Raw genomic sequence first — 18,509 nt, 5'->3', positions numbered from 1 at the left:
ATTCATTGGCTGTTGCTTTCAGGGTTTATAGAGCTTTTTTTCATGACAACGCGACCCCGTGTCTTTTCGCCCATAGAGACAGAAATAGTAGAGTAACACAGAAATCCAAAACGTCAGATCGTTCCTCTCCACCCTCATTCAATCTGAGGCTCAAAGACCGGTTGCCTCTAGAAAGCAATGGAGAAATTCAAAGTTTCAGCTGTAGCTGCCATTGGGCATCACCTCTTGGGAAAGAGGGAAAACGAAAAGTAGCTCTTTCCAATCTGAGTGTGCGTGTCTCTGTGTATAAAAAGTCGATTTTCTTGGGAGTTCAAACCTTTGAAAAGTGATGCGAAAAATGATATGCAGCCTCACAACTTTGAAAATCTTAGCAAATCTGGGCGTGCATGACCGCGTTTGTGGTTTTCTCCTTGCCCTCGTGTTCTTCCAATCTTGGCTTAAGGAAGTTGGGAGATCTGCCCTTGAAATGTGCAGAATTTTAGTTTGGCAGAGTAGAAATTCACTGGTGGGTAATTGGTTCTATCCCACCCTCAGGAAGTTGTGGAGCTCAGTAGGCCCACCTTCCACCCACTGATTTTGGGTTTATATCTTATGTATGATATACACAAGGGACATGGAGGGTGATGTGGTCTAAATCGCTGAGCCTCTTGGGCTTGCCGATCAGAAGGTCGGAGGTTTGAATCCCCTTGACCTGGTCTTAGTCATGCTGGCCACATAACCCGGAAAAACTGTCTGCGGACAAATGCCAGCTCCCTCAGCCTGTAAAGCGAGATGAGTGCCACAACCTGAGAGTCGTTTGTGACTGGACTTAACTGTCCTTTACCTTTTTTATGATATACAGATATGACTGAAACTGGAGGGGGAGCTATGATGGACTCTCCACCATAGTGAGAATCCATGGCCCTTATACAGTTCCTCACAGAAGAGAACTTCCCGATAAAACTGGGAAGGGTTTTTTAACTGGCAATGCCACAAGTTTGCAGATTTCACAGAATTCCCCACCTTCATGACAGCTGCTTTTGCTGAACTGTCAAAGCCTTTTTTCTGCAGTAGCTTGATCTGGGAAATCAATGTTTCAACAAAGGAAAAGATCTCTGAGGTGATTTTGAAATCCTTTGCTTGTTTACTGGGGTCCACCTGTGAGGGAAATGATTTTGCTGGCAATCCAAATGTGCACAAATATTCACAGCCTGTTGGGAGAAGTTGCGTGCTAGTTAATGGTTTGTTGCTGCTTACTGATCAGAAGTATTTCTTACAGGTTTCACAGAATCAGAACTGTGGATTTGGAAGAGACACCAAAAAGCCATCTTTTCAAAGCCTTCTGCCATGCAGGAATCGCAGCCGAAGAATTCTGACCTCCGTTTAAAAACCTCCAATGAAGAGGTGTCCACCACTTTCCAAGGTAGCCCATTCCACTGTCAAACAGCTTGTACCATCAGATAGTTTTTCCTAATGTTTAGTCAGAATCTCCTTCCTTGTAGATTGAATCCTCTGGAGCAGTAGAAAACAAGCTTGCTCCTTTGTCCATGTGACAGCCCTTCCTATATTTGAATATAATTACTGTGTCACCTCTGAGTCTTCTTTTTTCCATGCTAAACATACTCAACTCCTCGACCGTTCCTCGTGAGATTTTATTATCTCTCCCTTCCCGCCCCTCTTTTTTTTTTTTTTTTTTTTTTTGTTACACCAAAATCCTAGGCTGCCCTGAAGCTTCAGCCACTCAGTCTGAGGCAAAAACCTCCTTTAACAGGGCAGTCTAGGCTCCTGGGACTAGGGTGAACCCGCCATCCCAATTTCCCAGTCCCCATTTGCATAGGTTAAAAGTTTGGGAGTGCATTTTAAAGACCTTGGCAATCATGAAGCATCCATCTATTATTTAAAATGTCTGACATTTTATTATTTTTTATATTTTGCTTGAAGCCGCCCAGAGTAGCTTATTGTTATTGTTATTATCCGGGGTACATTTCTTTTTGACAGGTGAGCCAGAATGGCCCAAATCATAGCATTTTAGTGAGTGTGTACTTTCTGGAAAGTAAAGGAAACATGTGGGTGGGTATCTAGTAGGAAAAGATTGCAGTTGAATTTACCATCTGTGCCTTTGGGTCTTCATTCCCTCCTCTCCCTTTTCCTGAAAAAAAATTTCTCTCTTCCTTTTTCCTCCCCTCATTTTGCTTATATCTCTTTGCCATTTTAAACTCATTCTTCTCCCTCCTCCCTCGCCTTTCCTGCATTCCTAATTTGAAATCCACATCTCTTGCCTTCAAGTCGTGCCTCTGGGCTGACCAGAAGTACCTGCGTTGTTCTTGTGGGAAATGGGATTCTGGGCTAAAGGGTTATTAGTTCCCATAGAAAGGGGCTTGTGGGTCCTCTGCTCAAGCTGCTTTTGGGCTCCCACTCCTATTAGCCCCAGCCAGCACTGCAAGGTTGGTGGAAGTTGGAGGCCAAAAACATCTAGAGCAAATTCTTAGCTCAAGGTCACCCAGTGAACACCACAGATTTAAACCTGTGACTTGGCCAATCCCCTTGCTATACATCCAATTTTCTCTTCCCTTAAAAAGTAATAAATTTACATTGCTGCTGCTGATTCTGGTCCGCTAAATGCATTTGACACCCTTTTCCCCACTCCTCTTGCGATTAAATGAGACATTTGTTTTTATTGGGAAAATTTTCAAGAGTGCCCTGGCATTGTTTCCTCAGGAGGGTCATTCGTTAACTAGATCCAAGTCACTTATAACCCAGGACACAAACGTGCCGAGTGCAGAGCTCCAGCTTGGTCTCTCGAGACGAAACTCCCATCGTCTCCAGGATCCTGGAAAGGGAAGTTTAAAGAGGAAGCAATCAGGGGTCAGCACAATCCAAAAGCACAAACAAACTTATTTTACCAGTTTATAACCTGCTTCAGCACCTGAGGCCATGATGTACAATAAGAGAAAAAGGAGCTAAAATACAACTTCTAACAACAATAAAAACATTTCTACTGATGCACAGTTTTCTCCAAGCATAGCCACTCAGATACCTGTGTTATCAAACATATTCCTGCTCTGAATATGTAAGCTGCATTTTTGTCTATCATTAGGGATGCTGCATGGGATGTGGGTGGCGCTGTGGGTTAAACCACAGAGCCTAGGACTTGCCGATCAGAAGGTCGGCGGTTCAAATCCCCGCGACGGGGTGAGCTCCATTGCTCGGTCCCTGCTCCTGCCAACCTAGCAGTTCGAAAGCACGCTAGTGCAAGTAGATAAATAGGTACCGCTCTGGCGGGAAGGTAAACGGCGTTTCCGTGCGCTGTTCTGGTTCGCCAGATGCGGCTTAGTCATGTTGGCCACATGACCCGGAAGCTGTACGCCGGCTCCCTCGGCCAGTAAAGCGAGATGAGCGCCACAACCCCAGAGCCGGTCACGACTGGACCTAATGGTCAGGGGTCCCTTTACCTTTACCTTTAGGGATGCTGCAGTATCACGGAGGTAGTAGCTTTGCGATTAGTTACTGGTAAAAGCAGCCAAACTGCTTTAAAGTGGCTGCCACAAAATCATGTGGCAATGAGTTCCAAAGGTTCCCAAGACACCACAGAAAAAAAACATTTAGGTATTATTTGCAAGGGCATGCATAGACAAAGTTTTCAAATAAAGGTGCCTGGGCGGGGGGGGAGGGGTCAACCTCATCTGGATGACACAGCCTCTTTCTTATGCTGCTCAGATGCCTTAGCTGTGATATAGAGATGGAATTAATATCTGAAATTTGGAAAGCTTTTTAAAAAAACGACAGGTCCTTGGCCGAGAACAACCTGAAAATTTCTATATGAATAAATATATACAAATAGAAAACAGTTAGGCATTACTTGGTTGAATACACTTTTCTTTCTTTACCTTTGTTCGGTGTTTTGGATGAGAGATTTTGCTGCCTCAGGCTGGGCTTTTAGAAAAGTCTGGTATGGAGAGAATGACTGGATGTATCCCATCAGGTCAGCGACACTCATTGGCAGTTTATCAAGAATTTCCGTGATCCTGAAAGAAACAGACACATTAGAGAAGTGAGGGACTGTGTAGGAAATTCTGTTGACCGCGTCCAGCATCCAGAACAACAGAATGATCCTATCCCTGCTGAATCCAACAGTTTTTAGAGTTTTAATTTCTATTTCCCCTTCTGTAGTTCAGGTGTAGAAGTAGTTTTAAACTATTTAGAATACACTTTGGCACAAAAATGGTATATAAATTATTGATGCTGTTAAGCACCGTAACAATAGTAATCTACTGCATTTTTATGTTTTCTCTACGTTTCTAAGCTATAAAACATTCCAGCTATGTTACACACCACATTTCTGCTTTATCATTATTATTATTTTAATAATAATCACATTTTGTATTTATCGAATTCAATTTTTTCAGATTAAGCCACTTAGGGGTTTTCGACTGAATAAGTAGTCTATAACTGTATCTATATCAAGATAGAGATAGTGCTTTTTTTCTTTAAAAAATGTTTAGGGGTACTCTCATTTTGACTCAAGAAAACCACCATTTTATAGTTCAAATCGGGAAGAATAAATACAGTAAATGGACAAAAGTACAAAGATTTGCAAAATGTTTAGGGGTATGCGTACGCCTGTGTCCCCCCAGAAAAAAGCACTGGATCTATATATCATCTATCTATCTACACACATGTTTAAAATAATAGTAAGATAAGAAATAGGAAGCCACCCAGAGAACTTGTGTTATTGACCAACATCTAGATAGGATAAATAAATATATCAGAGAAATAAATAAATAAATAAATAAATCGAGAAACCTCTGCCCCACTAGGCCTCTCCCATCATATCATATCAAGGTCTGTGTTGGAGGTGGCATACATGTGTGTATAGATGCATGTCTGCATGTGAGAAGGGGTGTAATGTAGGTGCAAAGGGGGAGGAGTAGGGGAATGGGTGTGCTTTGGGCCACACAGATTTGGCACTAAGCCCCACAACTGCTTCCCCCTCAAAGAACTCAGCCCATGGGGAAAATGTCCCACCCTTGAATTAAAGAAATCAAGCTGTCAGTTTTTCTCTAAAAATCTGCAAACATGCTCCAGCCTTTCTTCCAACCACCCCTTGATCATTTCAGGTGCCCCTTTCTGCACTAAAGTTCTCCGCAGCTGGACTCGGGTCGGCTGAGGTCGCAAGCAGCAATCCTATAGATCCATTTACCTGGGAGGAATCCCCGCTGAATTGCAACAGGACTTACTCCTGCATAAACATGCATAGGATTGCTGTTTCACAACAGCAAATAGCTGGGTTATTTCAGACAATCTGGTACAGTCCACTCACCTCTCCTTGTCCTGAAGCGGCAGGGAATCAAATATCGCTTTGTAGTCGTCCGTAACAAATTTGATCTTTTCGTTTGAATATGGGAAAATCTGGCCTTGAACCTGTGAAGCCAAAACGGAAAGCTGAAATGTCCTGGGACAATTGCACACTAGGTATCGGCTATTGAGCAACAATCCTTTCTTCTGTCTCCTTTAATGTGGCATCTCCCCAGGTGTAGATAACTTTCACGCTAAACTTCTGCTTTTTTATTTTTTAAGAGGTACAGCTTTGATTTGTATTTTTTCCATATTGAAATTGTCATTTTGATTTTGTTAGTACGGCGCAATATGGAGGTTCCGTTCCTATCTGTCAGGGAACTGCCATCGGAAGAACAGGTGGTGGAGGGGCTCAGGGAGGAAGGGAGAGACTCAACAGCTGAAGCAGGAACCAGCAGGGGGAGGAGTGGATCTCTGAGGGAATGCGAGCAGGTGGGAGGGCTCAGAGACACTTCCAGCGAGAACAGTGGGGAGGTATCTGAAGCTCCCATAGGGAGACCCACGCCTCGCCGGAAACTGTCACGCCGTGAGTCCAGAAGGCGGGTTTCCGTTAAGGAGCTCTTATGCTGGAAACGATTCCGAAAGCAACCACTGTCGGAATCTACAAGCGATTAGAGCAGACATGTCTGAGGAGCTCTGTCACACACCGAGGTTTGTGGAGTTGCACAAACTCTGAGGGACCACGATTTTACGCACAAGCAGCTCATCATCCCATCACACTATCATTGTTACAGTCTTCTCCAGCTGGGCTCTTTAATAACACAAAGAGCTGCCCTAAAGCTGAGCAGTGGTCCATCTAGCCTCCCCACAATGTCCAATCAGATGCTTCTAGGAAGTCCACAAGGAGGGCTTGAAGGGAATAGTCCCTGCCCCACTGATGCTGGTATTTGGTGGCATAAGTTCACCTGCTAAGACCTTATCTTAATTGACATATCCTCCTCCATGAAGTCATTTGGTTTCATTACAGATTTGGCCCCTACTTTTGTCTGTCCTGGATCAACTTCCTATCCATTTTACTACACGCCATATTTTTCGCTCTATAAGACGCACCCGACCATAAGATGCACCTAGTTTTTAGAGGAGGAAAACAAGAAAAAAAATTTAGAATCAAATGTTGTTGAAAAGGCTTTGCGTTGCTTTCGCTAAAGCCAGAACAGCAAGAGAGAGTGCTGCGCAGCAATTCCTCTTGCTGTTCTGGCTTCAGCGATCGCTGCGCAGCCTGCATTCGCTCCATAAGACGCACACACATTTCCCCTTACTTTTTAGGAGGGGAAAAGTGCATCTTATAGAGCGAAAAATACGGTAATTCCAAATTCTAGTATTCCAAGAAGGTGGGGGGGGGAGAACTCTCTCCTCTCCCCTCTTTCCTTCTCTTTCCCCCACTTCTAAGACCTCTACCACTTGGGTGTTCCTCCATCAAAGTCCCCAAACACCTTTGCTCACTAAAGTGTGGAATAGTCCTAGTGATTCAGCCAGCTAGCCAGCCATGCTCTCTGCATTATACTCCATTTCAATTCCCCTCCCACCCAGTTTCCCACCCAGCTCTTTATAAGTTCCCTCCCTCCTCACTTAGTTTCCCCCCCACACACCAACACACCATTTTTAAAATACTTCTGCAAAACTTGAGGTTTTCTACAAGCTTGCTGATAACCTCCCTCTTGTGTGTGGGTGATGCTGTTCCAGCTACATAAACATTGCCACGCATCCCCTGATGGCTGGAATAATAATAATAATAATAATAATAATAATAATAATAATAATAATAAATGTATTTATATCCCGCCCTCCCTAGTCGAAGCCGGGCTCAGAGCGGCCAACAACAGTAAAAGTAACACAGTTTACATAAAATCACAATCAATTAATTGAAATACATTCTAAAATCAATTCATTCTAAAATCAATTCAGAGTCAAATTAATGGCAAGCATTGGGCTAGAGTTCTATGAGGCATGATCATGTCCGGAGCGCAGACCTCAACAGACTTTCTCCCAAGCCCTGCTCAGGCTTCCATCCCTCCCACAATGATGGTTCCCTTAGGAAGACTGCGCCATTGGTCTTACCTCCCGGAAGATTTCTGTGAGCTTTTCCGAACAGTCCTTGTAGTCCAACCGCATGTCGAGGGTGTTGGTACTCAAGGCCACACAGCCGGACGGCTTGAGAAGGCGGTCCACTTCCTTCATGAAGCGGGGAATGTCAAACCAGTGGGCAGCAGTGAAGGCCGTGAGGAGATCCACAGAGCGGTCCTCAAAGGGGAGCTCTTCCGCAGGGCACACGCTGGGCAGGCGAAGGGCAAAATGGCTGTTAACTGCTATGTTTTGCTCGCTCAGGTCATCAAAATGGCTGTGAGGGTTTGTGGCGTCTGCCTCCTAAACCATCTCATCATGAATCCACAACAAAAGCTCCGCTCTCTATGGCGGCTGCTCTGCCAGAGATGAGAAGCCACAAACGTTGGCTGGTCTTGGCAACCAGGCCAAATTTGTGCTCGCCACCAGGGTTCGAAATTAGCCAGGCATATACTGCACCTGGCTACTGGCCATTTGCAACCAAGTTTCGATGCCTGGGCGCCAGGATGGTGCCTGACATCTCCACCATCTGGCGGTGCATGCCTAGGGATCCTGGGACCTTGATTGTTTCCACACACTAATATCCTGCCCTGTGGAATTCTATCCGTCATATTCTATCTGCACAATCAGAATGAATTTCAGGAGCTGAAATGCTTTCTCTGTGCAGCCTGAGCAGGAGCAGTGAACAACATTATAGTTCATTGTTGTTTCTTGTCTTCACTTACCCCACCCCTCTGCCCTAGTCATAGTTGTGAAGAATATTCTTACGGTTAGGGAAGTTTTTAATGTTTGATTCTATTTTTAATATTCTGTTGGGTGCCGCCCAGAGTGGCTGGGGAAACCCAGCCAGACAGGCAGGGTATAAATAAATTATTATTATTATTATTATTATTATTATTATTATTATTATGCACGGTCCATGTCACCATTAAGAAAATGTGGTCGGAATATACATAGGCATTTCAGAGGATTCTAGCAGTGCTACTTCAATTAGCAAAAGCTTAAAATGACATGAGGTAACAGAAGCATATTTTCCGAGCCACAGAAAACAATAGAGCCACTTGATTCTCATATCTAGAGTCCAGAGTCCACTTCTGGGTGCTTTAAAGAGGAGGACTCACACAGTAAGGTGTGACCTTGGAAGAAATATTTAAAATTGCTGATAAAAACAGTGAAAAGCAATTAAAAACGTTGCATGCCGCACAGACCCAGAAATTGCTTTTCACTATTTTTTCCAGCAATTTTAAATATTTCTTGCAAACTGCTTGGAGCTCTTACTGCAGTCAAGTGGTATAAACATCTTGTTAAATACACATGAGTGCCAAGTCTACCCTTACTTACAGGTAGGAGACATTTGGCGGGTGGGCAGTTCGCTTGGCCTCCTCGATCTGAGCTTCGCTTACGTCTGTCCCGACCACCTTCTCAAAACGCTTCGCCAGCAGGTGACTGCTCTGGCCTGTGCCACATCCCACGTCCACTGCCAGGTGAAAGGAGGTCACCTTCTGAGGAAAGAGAGCAACACATATTGAGAAGCATAGCATCAATTCACTTACAAGGCCACATCTTTCTCTATTCCAGACACCAGTTCTCACTCCCTAACAAATAGGCCGTAAACCAGCCATCACATGGTACGCACACACACCCTTCTCTGCCATTGGCCGGGCTACTGTGATGTCACAGAACATTCAAGGGCATTCCAATTGTCCTGCGGAAAGTCCCCTGCCCCTAGCAGCTCAGAATAGGTAAAGGATGGGGGTTGTAAACCTCTTCGGTGAAAGAAAATGACAGGAGCCGGTGAGGATTACTCAGTAGGGGGCAATGTGGGATAAGATTCAAGCGCAGCTCTTCCTCTTGCAGTCAGACAAGAAGAGTAGCATCTTAGCTAGCAAATCTCCAGAAGTATTTTCACAACACCAGCAAGCTTAATCTTTGCCTGAAAAAATGGTTGGAACACTTTGGCCTCTTTCATCTCACCAAATGCTTTTAGCCACTATTTTTCTTTTCCAGTGACTAATATGCCTCACCCCTTTTAAACTTTGCAATGGGAATGTATCAATCTTTGACCCACCACAGCGTCTTCTTACTTTCAGGCATAGGCGCCGACTCCATGGGGCTTGAGGGGGCCCGAGCCCCCTCAAAAATTCGTTTGGGGGGGCTCAGCCCCCCCAATAATCTCGGGCGGCGGTGGGCGCGTCCGCGGCTTTTATAGGGCGCCCGGCGCGCACCAGCTCGATAACGGGCACCGGCGCGGCGGGGGGCGCCGGGCCGGGGGAGGGGGGCGGCCGGCCTGTCTCCTTGGCAACCCCATTGAGCAGCGCCGGCTCCCCCGGGAGGGCCATCCCCCCGCGCCGCCGATCGCCAACACCGCCGACGCTATGGCTGCCCGAGCCCGAGCCTGAGCCCGAGCCCGAGCCAAAGCCCGAGCCCGAGCCCGAGCCAAAGCCCGAGCCCAAGCCCGTCAGTCAGTCAGTCAGTCAGGAAGGAAGGAAGGAGAAATGGGGAGGGAGACGAGGGAGGAAAATTGCGCGCAGGGTGAAGAAAGGAGAAGGGCGAACGAGACGAGCTTCCAACCCAAAAAAGGGCTGGAAGACTGGGAGGATGAAGGATCGGGAAAGAAAGCGACGCCTTCCCCGCCCGCGACGTCGCCCGCTTGTCATTGGCAGCGCAGCGGGCGCCCAGAGGGGCTGGGCACCGGCGCAGGGCCACTCCGCAGCCACGGAGGACAGCTGCGCGGCTAGCAAGGTGCGCCGCGTAGAGCGCGGCCCTTGTGTGGCCCGGTGGCCAGGCAAGCTCGGGCGGGGACCCCCATGCAAATCTCAGGCGGGAGAAGAGGGCAGAGCAAAGGGGGTCCCTTCCCCAACCTCCGGCTCTGAGACTTCCCTGCGCCCCAGAAAAGCGAAAGGATTTTCTCTTCTTTTTTTTTTATAAATATTTTATTAAGTTTTCAAATACAAAGTTAGAAACATACACTGAAGAAAAAAGTAAAAGAACAAGAAAAAGAAAAAAAGAAAAAGAAGAAAAGAAAACCAACCATTCAACACATTTTTTATATAACTAACTGGACTTCCTCGCATCTCCCTTACCCTGCGTTCTTTATAATAAAGATATCAGCAAATTATTACCTTGTTTCGTACCTTATTTTGTACTTTTCAAATACTATACCTCTAAATTTAACATACTTTTCATCAGTTACTTATATCTTAAATTAAACATAGTATTACCTTAGATTTTGACCTTTTCTTACTTAAAATATAATTTCCTGTTTCCCAAATGTAAATTTTTAACATTCATACAACTTATATTGTTTTTGTAAATAGTCCTTAAATTTTTTCCAGTCCTCTTCCGTTGTTTCTTCTCCCAAATCTCGGATTCTGCCCGTCATTTCAGCAAGTTCCATGTAGTCCATCAATTGCGTCTGCCACTCTTCCAGTGTGGGCAAATCTTGTGTCTTCCAATATTTTGCGATAAGTATTCTTGCTGCTGTAGTTGCATACATAAAGAAAGTTCTATCCTTCTTTAACACTTTCTGGCCAACAATGCCCAAGAGGAAGGCCTCTGGTTTCTTGGGAAAGGTATACTTAAATACCTTTTTTAACTCATTATAGATCATTTCCCAGAAGGCCTTCACTTTTGGACAAGTCCACCAGAGGTGAAAGAATGTCCCTTCAGCCTCCTTACATTTCCAACATTTATTATCAGACAGGTGATATATTTTTGCAAGCTTGACTGGGGTCATGTACCACCTATAAATCATTTTCATAATATTTTCCTTCAAGGCATTACATGCCGTGAATTTCATTCCGGTGGTCCATAACCTTTCCCAGTCCTCAAACATGATGTTATACCCAATATCCTGAGCCCATTTTATCATGGCTGATTTGACTGTCTCATCCTGAGTGATTTTCTCTTCAACCTGCCCTCCATCCTCTTGCAGAAAACTCTTTGCCTGCCCTGCCCGTATCTCGTTTTTGCTTTTTAATTCCACACACGCACCCTTCGGACTTCGTGGCAATCGGGCGCGCGGGTGCGTTTCCTAAGAGAGTGAGGACCCCCGCCTCCTCCCCACCTGCTCCCTCGCCAGCCAGCCAGCCGCGCGCCCTAGCCGGAGAGCCCCGGCCGTCCCCGTCGCGCAATCGGCTGGATCTCCCTTCAGCAGGCCGTGCTCACAACTCGGCCCAGGGACCCCCAGCAGCGGATCTCCGGCTCAGCTGAAGAATCCGGCAACAAGCCCCCTCCTCCCCAATCGCTCCGCCGAAATACGCTCCAGAACCCCCCAGATAGGCCGCCGGCCGCCAAGTCTAGTGGCGCCCTGAGCGAGGGTCTCTCCCCAACACCGCCACCTCGAACTGCGTTCTCCCGGCTACCCGAGCGAACCAGCGGCAGGACCCCGGTATGGGCCCCCCCAATATTTTTTATAAGTCGGCGCCCCTGCTTTCAGGAAAGCGTGAAACCTTACAAAGGGAGGAAATTATTTGGAGCTTGGCTTTTTACTGTATACTTAATGCTAAGAGCTCGGAGGCTCCGCCTAAGGTAAGAAAAATAATGTTTTGTTCTGGAATTAGAAACTTCTGCCCTTGCTCAGGATCGAGGAGAGGCTTTTTTCATACATAGAATTGTAAGATTGGAAGGGACCGCAAACGGTCATCTAGTCCAACCCCCTGCAATGCAGGAATCACAGCTCATTATTTTTAACAAAATTATTTTTAACTTAGCTCAATTTTAAAAATGGTTTTAATAATACGAACCAAGAGAGCAAGAGACACTCTTTGAAAGGGTGTTTTGATATTTCATGTCTTACTGTGTTTTAATTTATTGGAAGCCACCCAGAGTGGCTGGGGTAACCTAGTCAGATGGGCAGAATATATTATTATTATTATTATTATTATTATTATTATTATTATTATTATTAGTTCCTTCCCTCCTGAAGACAACTCATATACAACTTTTATCTGTTAACAGCTGCAAGGCATGGACTCTTTGGTTTTCAAGGATGCGTGTGTTTGGAGAGGAGGATCCTTACTGTTTTCAGTTTCACAAAAACGTACCCTATACCAACAGTCTTTCCCAGCCTTACCTGACGACACTGGGGACTGAAACTGGGACCTTCTACATCAGGCTTCCTCAACCTCAGCCCTCTAGATGTTTTTGGCCTACAACTCCCATGATTCCTAGCTAGCAGGACCAGTGGTCAGGGATGCTGGGAATTGTAGTCTCAAAACATCTGGAGGGCCGAGGTTGAGGAAGCCTGTTCTACATGCTAAGCAAATACCCTCCCACTTAGCCAACCATCCTTCCTCGTGGCCCATCGAGCTCTCCTGCCAACACTGACCGGCAGCAGCTCTGCAGCCTCTCGGGCAGGAGGTGCTGCTTGATTGATTGATTGAGTGATTGATTGATTGATTGATTGATTGCATGCCTGCTTTCTCCCGACGCCCCCCCTTTTTTTACCTTTTTCTCCAGGTAGGAGAGGATCACACCTTGGAGGTTCTCCGGGGGTGGGAACCTGTATTTCTGGTAGACAGCAGCGTGATCTTTGGCCGCAAACAAATGAGCGGCCATCTCTCCCGCAGAGAAGCAGCCTTCTCGTCCGCTCTCTCGTTTTATTAATCCGCGAAGGGTGAGTTTCGCTCTTGCAAACTTTGGAACAGAAATCAGGGAAAAAAGCTGCTCCCCGCCCCCGCCCCCGCCCCCGCCCGCTTTGCAGGACGTTGTAAAAACCTGGAACAGAATTAACCGGAACGGACCCTTTACCAATAAAAGTGATTTAGGTCACCCTAAGTGAAAGGTGTTAGAGGAAAGGCAGCTGGGGAAGAGTAGTTTAGAAAACGACTTTCCAGCATGCCACGTTCACGTTGGATGACGAAATGCGCGTGAGAGAAACAGAAAATTAAAAGGAAGGGAATGAATGAATGAGAGGTAGGGATGGAGAGAGAGAGATCTGTGGAATTGCAGACAGCTGGAAAGATGTGCAGCTGCTGCACTTGTTTATTGCACTTTATTCACCAAGGAACTCAATGTGATGTGCATGCTTCTCCCTCTCCATTTTATCCTTACAACAACCCTGTGAGGTAAGCTTTGGCTTCTGCCCCATCATTTAGTAAGAAACAAGCCAGCCCCCTCTCCAGTGACCTCCACAGGGGTGGCGGAGTGGCGGTCAAGTTGCTCCCCCTTGAATGCTGCATCAACTCCAGATTTTTATTTGTTTTTAACAGTAACTTTCTAGCATTTAATAGACGCGAAGCAAAAATGTGCAGCAGCGGGCTATTCTCATTAGATACAGTGAGAAACTTGCCTACTCCCACTTTTCAGGTATGCACGATTATGTTGGGAATATTTACTTTGCAGGGGGTGGGGTGGAATTTTGTTCAGGCTCCTGCATCCTTCCATTCCTGGAGTTGCTGAGCCGGAGCGTCACAGCGATGATTGACGGGTGATTCCCATAGAGATGGAAAAAAAGTGTAGAGTCACAATCCAGCTTCTTGCAGGCAGAAGTTCCTGGTTCCTTTTCAAGTTTATTTTTGTGCCCTTCAGAACACAACACAACACAACACAACACATACACCCTCCCCAAATTCTCACCCTTTCCTTCCAACTACACAGTGAATAGCAACGAAGCAATCGGTTTTTCCACAAGCAGCTTGTATGCCTTTTCTATGCCGGAGCGGTGTTTGATCAGCCAGCCTAACCCCGCCCTATCTTGAGACTGGCAATTGTGTGTGATTGCTACAAAGGTTTGACCAATCAGCGCTAGCCTGCATGGAAAACTGGGGTGGGTGGGCTTTGCAATTGCACTAGCCAGTCAGTGCTGAGCACAGCTGGCTGGTACTCGAAGATGGAGCATTTGGTCGCCGAGGAGCTCAGTTCTCTTTGCAAATCTGCGCATCTGTTCCAAATCCAGAACCACATCCGCACCACATCTTTAAAGCACTGTGATGCTCCTTTAAATTCCCCCAAGGAATTCTGGGAGTTGTAGTTTGTTAAGGCTGCTGAGAATCGCAAGGAGAACTGCAGTTTTCAGAATGGCTTAACAATAAGTCCCTATTTCCAGGGAACTCCTAGAATTGTAGTTGTCCTTTGAGGGAAGGGCCAAAGCTCAGGGGACAGAGCGTATGCTTGGCATGCAGAAGGTCGCAGATTCAATCCACAGCATCTCCAGACAGGGCTGAGAGAGACCCCGCTGTCTGAAACCCCAGAGTCGCTGCCAGTCAGAGTAGACATGTTGTTGTTTAGTCGTTTAGTCGTGTCCGACTCTTCGTGACCCTATGGACCAGAGCATGCCAGGCACTCCTGTCTTCCACTGCCTCCCGCAGTTTGGTCAGACTCATGCTGGTAGCTTTGAGAATGTAGCACCCTGCCACAAGAACACTGTCCAACCATCTCGTCCTCTGTCGTCCCCTTCTCCTTGTGCCTTCCATCTTTCCCAACATCAGGGTCTTTTCCAGGGAGTCTTCTCATGAGGTGGCCAAAGTCTTGGAGCCTCAGCTTCAGGATCTGTCCTTCCAGTGAGCACTCAGGGCTGATTTCCTTCAGAATGGATAGGTTGGGTCTTCTTGCAGTCCATGGGACTTTCAAGAGTCTCCTCCCCTTCATGATCTCCTCCCCTCCTCCTCCCCTTCATGGATCACTGCCTTGCCATGGCGAAGGGGCTTGAATAACTCAGAGAAGCTATGAACTATGCCAAGCAGGGTACCCAAGATAGACAGGTCATAGTGGAGAATTTTGACCAAACATGATCCACCTGGAGGAGGAACCGGCAAGCCACTCCAGTATCCCTGCCAAGAAAACTCCATGGACAAAGTCAGAGTAGACAATACTGTACTGAGCTAAATGGCCTGATGGTCTGAGTTGACATAAAACAGCTTCCTATAAGTATTCTTCTGACTTTTTCCAAACCACAGAAAATCTGACTTAAAAAAAAAGAGCCACAGGTGTAGCTTAACAGGTCCCATTTTCTTTTCCCAAGAGGCACGCATGCTGCTTTTGAGGAGTATTGCTGCATTTTCAGGAGTCTGAGTCCGCCACCAGCCATGCTAATGAGGGGACTGCCAGACTGCAGGACTTTACCTCCCATTATTCCTGACGATGGGCCAGACTGGCTGGGGCTGATGGGAATTGTAGTCCAACAACACCTGGAGGGCCACAGGATTGCTACGCCCAGAGTGTTTGAGGACTGGGACATTCGAAGGGAAACCAAAATGCTTGTTTACAAAGCTATTGTACTGCCAACCTTACTGTATGCTTGTGAAACATGGACCACTTACAAACGCCATCTCCAACTTCTTGAAAGATTCTAACAGTGTCTCCGAAAAAATCTTACACATCACTTGGGAAGACAGGCAAACTAATATCAGTGTACTGGATGAAGCAAAGATCACCAGTGTTGAAGCAATGATTCTTCAACATCAACTTCGTTGGACTGGTCATGTAGTTTGGATGCCTGATTATCGTCTTCCAAAGCAACTACTCTATTCCGAACTTTAAAATGGAAAGCGTAATGCTGGTGGTCAACAAAAGAGGTTTAAAGACTGTCTCAAGGCAAATCTGAAAAAATGTAGTATAAACACTGACAACTGGGAAACGCTGGCCTGCGAGCGCTCCAATTGGAGAACAGCCTTTACCAAAGTTGTCATGGACTTTGAAGACACTTGAACTCAGAACGCAAGGGAGAAACGTGCTAAGAGGAAGGCATGATTGGCAAATCCACACCGTGATCAACTCCTGCCCCGGAACCAATGTCCCCACTGTGGAAGGACGTGTGGATCCAGAATTGGCCTCCACAGTCAGTTATGGACTCATTGTTAATACCGTGTTTAGGGAAGACAATCTTACTTGGCTATGAGTGGTCGCCAAAGAAGAACACACAACCTAATAATTTTCATTATTAAGCTTTCCAGTCGGTGTCATTTTAGCTGCTATGTTAAATTAATATTTGGGAGAGGGGGTTGCCTTGGTGCATGAATGGGATTAGTGCATGAACGGAAAGGTATCTCTGTGCAGCCTTCAGTTCGTGTATATGCATTTTTCTTAGAACTGAACTTCTGCGTAATATTCAGTTCAACTCTATGGTTTTATTCATGTAGAAATTTACAGGCTAGTTTTGGCCAAACAGACCTCACCAAAACAACGAACAACCATTTTATTTTATTTTTTAAACAATTAAAATAATGTAGTTGAAAATGAGTAGCACAAGAACACAGTCAACATAAAACCAGCAGCTGTGGGTACACAAATTAAGCAATACAGAGGGACTGCTCTCATCGGCCTCCAAAGGGAAGGAAATGACTCGTTGGACCGTCTGAGAGAAGGAGTTCCAGATTCTGGGCTCCACCACAGAGAAGGCCCTGAGTTGTGTGCATTTGCTAGATGAGCAGCAGTCAAATCCTCAGGCCAGTGACCTGGATTTTTAAATACATATATATTTTTGCCTGGCGTGCTCTGGTCCATGGGGTCACGAAGAGTCGGACACAACTAAACGACTAAACAACAACATATATTTTTGGGACCTAGTGAAGGAAGGTGAAGACAGGTGACCCCGCCTAGGCCCGAAGTCCTATGCACAGCATCTTGTGATAGAGCAGAGGAAAACTTTAGCTGTGGATTTTTAGAAGACAAAAGGAATTTTGGACAGTTTTGAGGCCTGGTTGGGGGGGGGGTAACTTCGGGCCTAGGTGGGGTCACCTGTCTTCACCTTCCTTCACTAGCTTTCTGAATTTCAGATAATAATTTGATCTATATACCACAGCTAAGGCACCTGAGCTATATAAGAAAGTGTCATCCAGACAAGGTCGATCCCCCTGGCACCTTTCTTTTGAGAATGTAGTTTCCCACCAATAAGTGTTTCCTCTGAGGCTATGGTGACCTTTGGAACTCATTGCCACAGGATTTTGTGTCGGCCACTTTAAAACAATTTAGCCACCGTTGTCAATTTATGATCCCTAATGAACCTGTCACCCAGGCCATGCCTCTCACTGGCCCCGCTTTGCATCCACATTCAGTGTTTTTTTGCCAGTATGAAATGTGTCCTTCATCTCTGATAATACATCTAAAATGTGGCAAGCCAGCTTTAAATCCATACGCTCTTGCACACGGACTTATGTTACCCTACTTTATATTTTCTGTTCTTATTCTTTTCTAGTAGACTTCCTTCTTCCTCAAAGCGGGTCTGTTTTCCTGTTTGTTATACTGTTTCTTTCTCATTTCATCATTTCTACCCTTCTCCATCTACTGTAGTTATGGACCACTGCATTTCTTCCCAATTTTAAGCTGGCAGTGTCCTCACTCCCCCCCCCCAATGTTCCAGGGGTTGTTGATTAACGTGTCCACAGATCTCATTTTGAGCTTGAAATAAACACCAGGTTGCAGAAATCCGATCCCACCATGGAGGAGAAAAAGAGGCGAGGCGGGCGAGGGGCTTTGCGTGACTCATTAGGGATGTCATGTTGTTTAGAACACAGAGTCCATTCAGCATATTAGCAGGGTATTTGCTCTCCTGGGCCTTTTAATATTTAAGATGTAATGTATTTTGATTTCTAGAATGAGCATGTTTACACACACACACACCACTGAGTTTCAGTGTAGTTTTATTGATCGTGTGGCTTTGTTCTGGCTTTACACTCTTTTTTTGTGCCTCTGCAGCTTCTGTATCGATTGTTTTAAGGATATACAATATTTTTCCATGCATAAGATTATATTTTCCCCTATTTTGTCAAGTTTAAAATTGGGGGGGGGGTCATCTTATACACGGATAGTGCATTTGGGGGATTTCTTTATTTGGAGTCCCAAAAAATAGAGGTTGTGTTATACACGGAAAAATGCAGTGTGTGTGTGTGTGTGTGTGTGTGAGTCCCCTTTCCAAATAAAAAAAAAGTCCAAGGAGACTTGCCTATTAAAATAAAGTGTACTTCAACTGTAACAGAATAAATTAGCGTGCACACAGAAAGACACGCACAAACACACCTTGCAGCTTTCAAAGAATAATTGGTGCTGAGAATGCCAGGGTTGGAGGTTCAGTCCCCTTATGGCCCAGCTGCGTATTTCTGCGTTGCAGGGGTTAGTCTAGATGATCCTCAGGGTCCCTTCCAATGCTACGATTCTATTTTTCTAATTCATGTATA

At 45.7% G+C, this 18,509-nt stretch overlaps 2 protein-coding genes across 2 annotated transcripts in view; one reads left to right on the top strand and one right to left on the bottom strand.

The window, feature by feature from the left end:
* The first annotated feature begins 26 nt into the window (after positions 1-26).
* LOC310695391 (uncharacterized protein) overlaps positions 27-18,509 on the top strand; it is a 31,734-nt gene continuing 13,251 nt past the window's right edge. Inside the window, exons 1-4 of the mRNA XM_083479681.1 lie at positions 27-269; positions 1,259-1,402; positions 11,834-11,925; positions 12,355-12,436. Of these exons, the coding sequence (XP_083335807.1) occupies positions 1,327-1,402; positions 11,834-11,925; positions 12,355-12,436 (250 nt within the window). The 5' untranslated portion in view covers positions 27-269; positions 1,259-1,326. The remainder of the gene's footprint in view (positions 270-1,258; positions 1,403-11,833; positions 11,926-12,354; positions 12,437-18,509) is intronic.
* Positions 2,635-13,064, bottom strand: LOC310695384 (putative methyltransferase). Its single transcript, XM_083479666.1, has 6 exons — positions 12,844-13,064; positions 8,737-8,897; positions 7,393-7,606; positions 5,300-5,400; positions 3,867-4,004; positions 2,635-2,809 (listed from the first exon to the last, which is right to left on the bottom strand). Exons 1-6 carry the CDS (start codon positions 12,952-12,954, stop codon positions 2,725-2,727), a joined length of 810 nt encoding a protein of 269 aa, XP_083335792.1. The 5' UTR covers positions 12,955-13,064; the 3' UTR covers positions 2,635-2,724.

This window comes from Podarcis liolepis (genome assembly GCF_965112155.1).
Source record: "Podarcis liolepis genome assembly, chromosome: 16".
NCBI lineage: Eukaryota > Metazoa > Chordata > Lepidosauria > Squamata > Lacertidae > Podarcis > Podarcis liolepis.
The sequence above is the reverse complement of the archived record's forward strand: the minus strand, read 5'-3'. Positions and strand labels throughout refer to the sequence as shown.

What these genes read in the sequence shown, in the direction of transcription:
- LOC310695384 (XM_083479666.1), bottom strand. Translation starts at nt 12,954, where the DNA reads ATGGCCGCTCATTTGTTTGCGGCCAAAGATCACGCTGCTGTCTACCAG. An exon ending in TCACAGAAATCTTCCGGGAG is followed by an intron (nt 5,401 to 7,392) that starts GTAAGACCAATG and finishes TTGGCTTCACAG; the next exon opens with GTTCAAGGCCAGATTTTCCC. An exon ending in ATCCAAAACACCGAACAAAG is followed by an intron (nt 2,810 to 3,866) that starts GTAAAGAAAGAA and finishes TTCCCTTTCCAG; the next exon opens with GATCCTGGAGACGATGGGAG.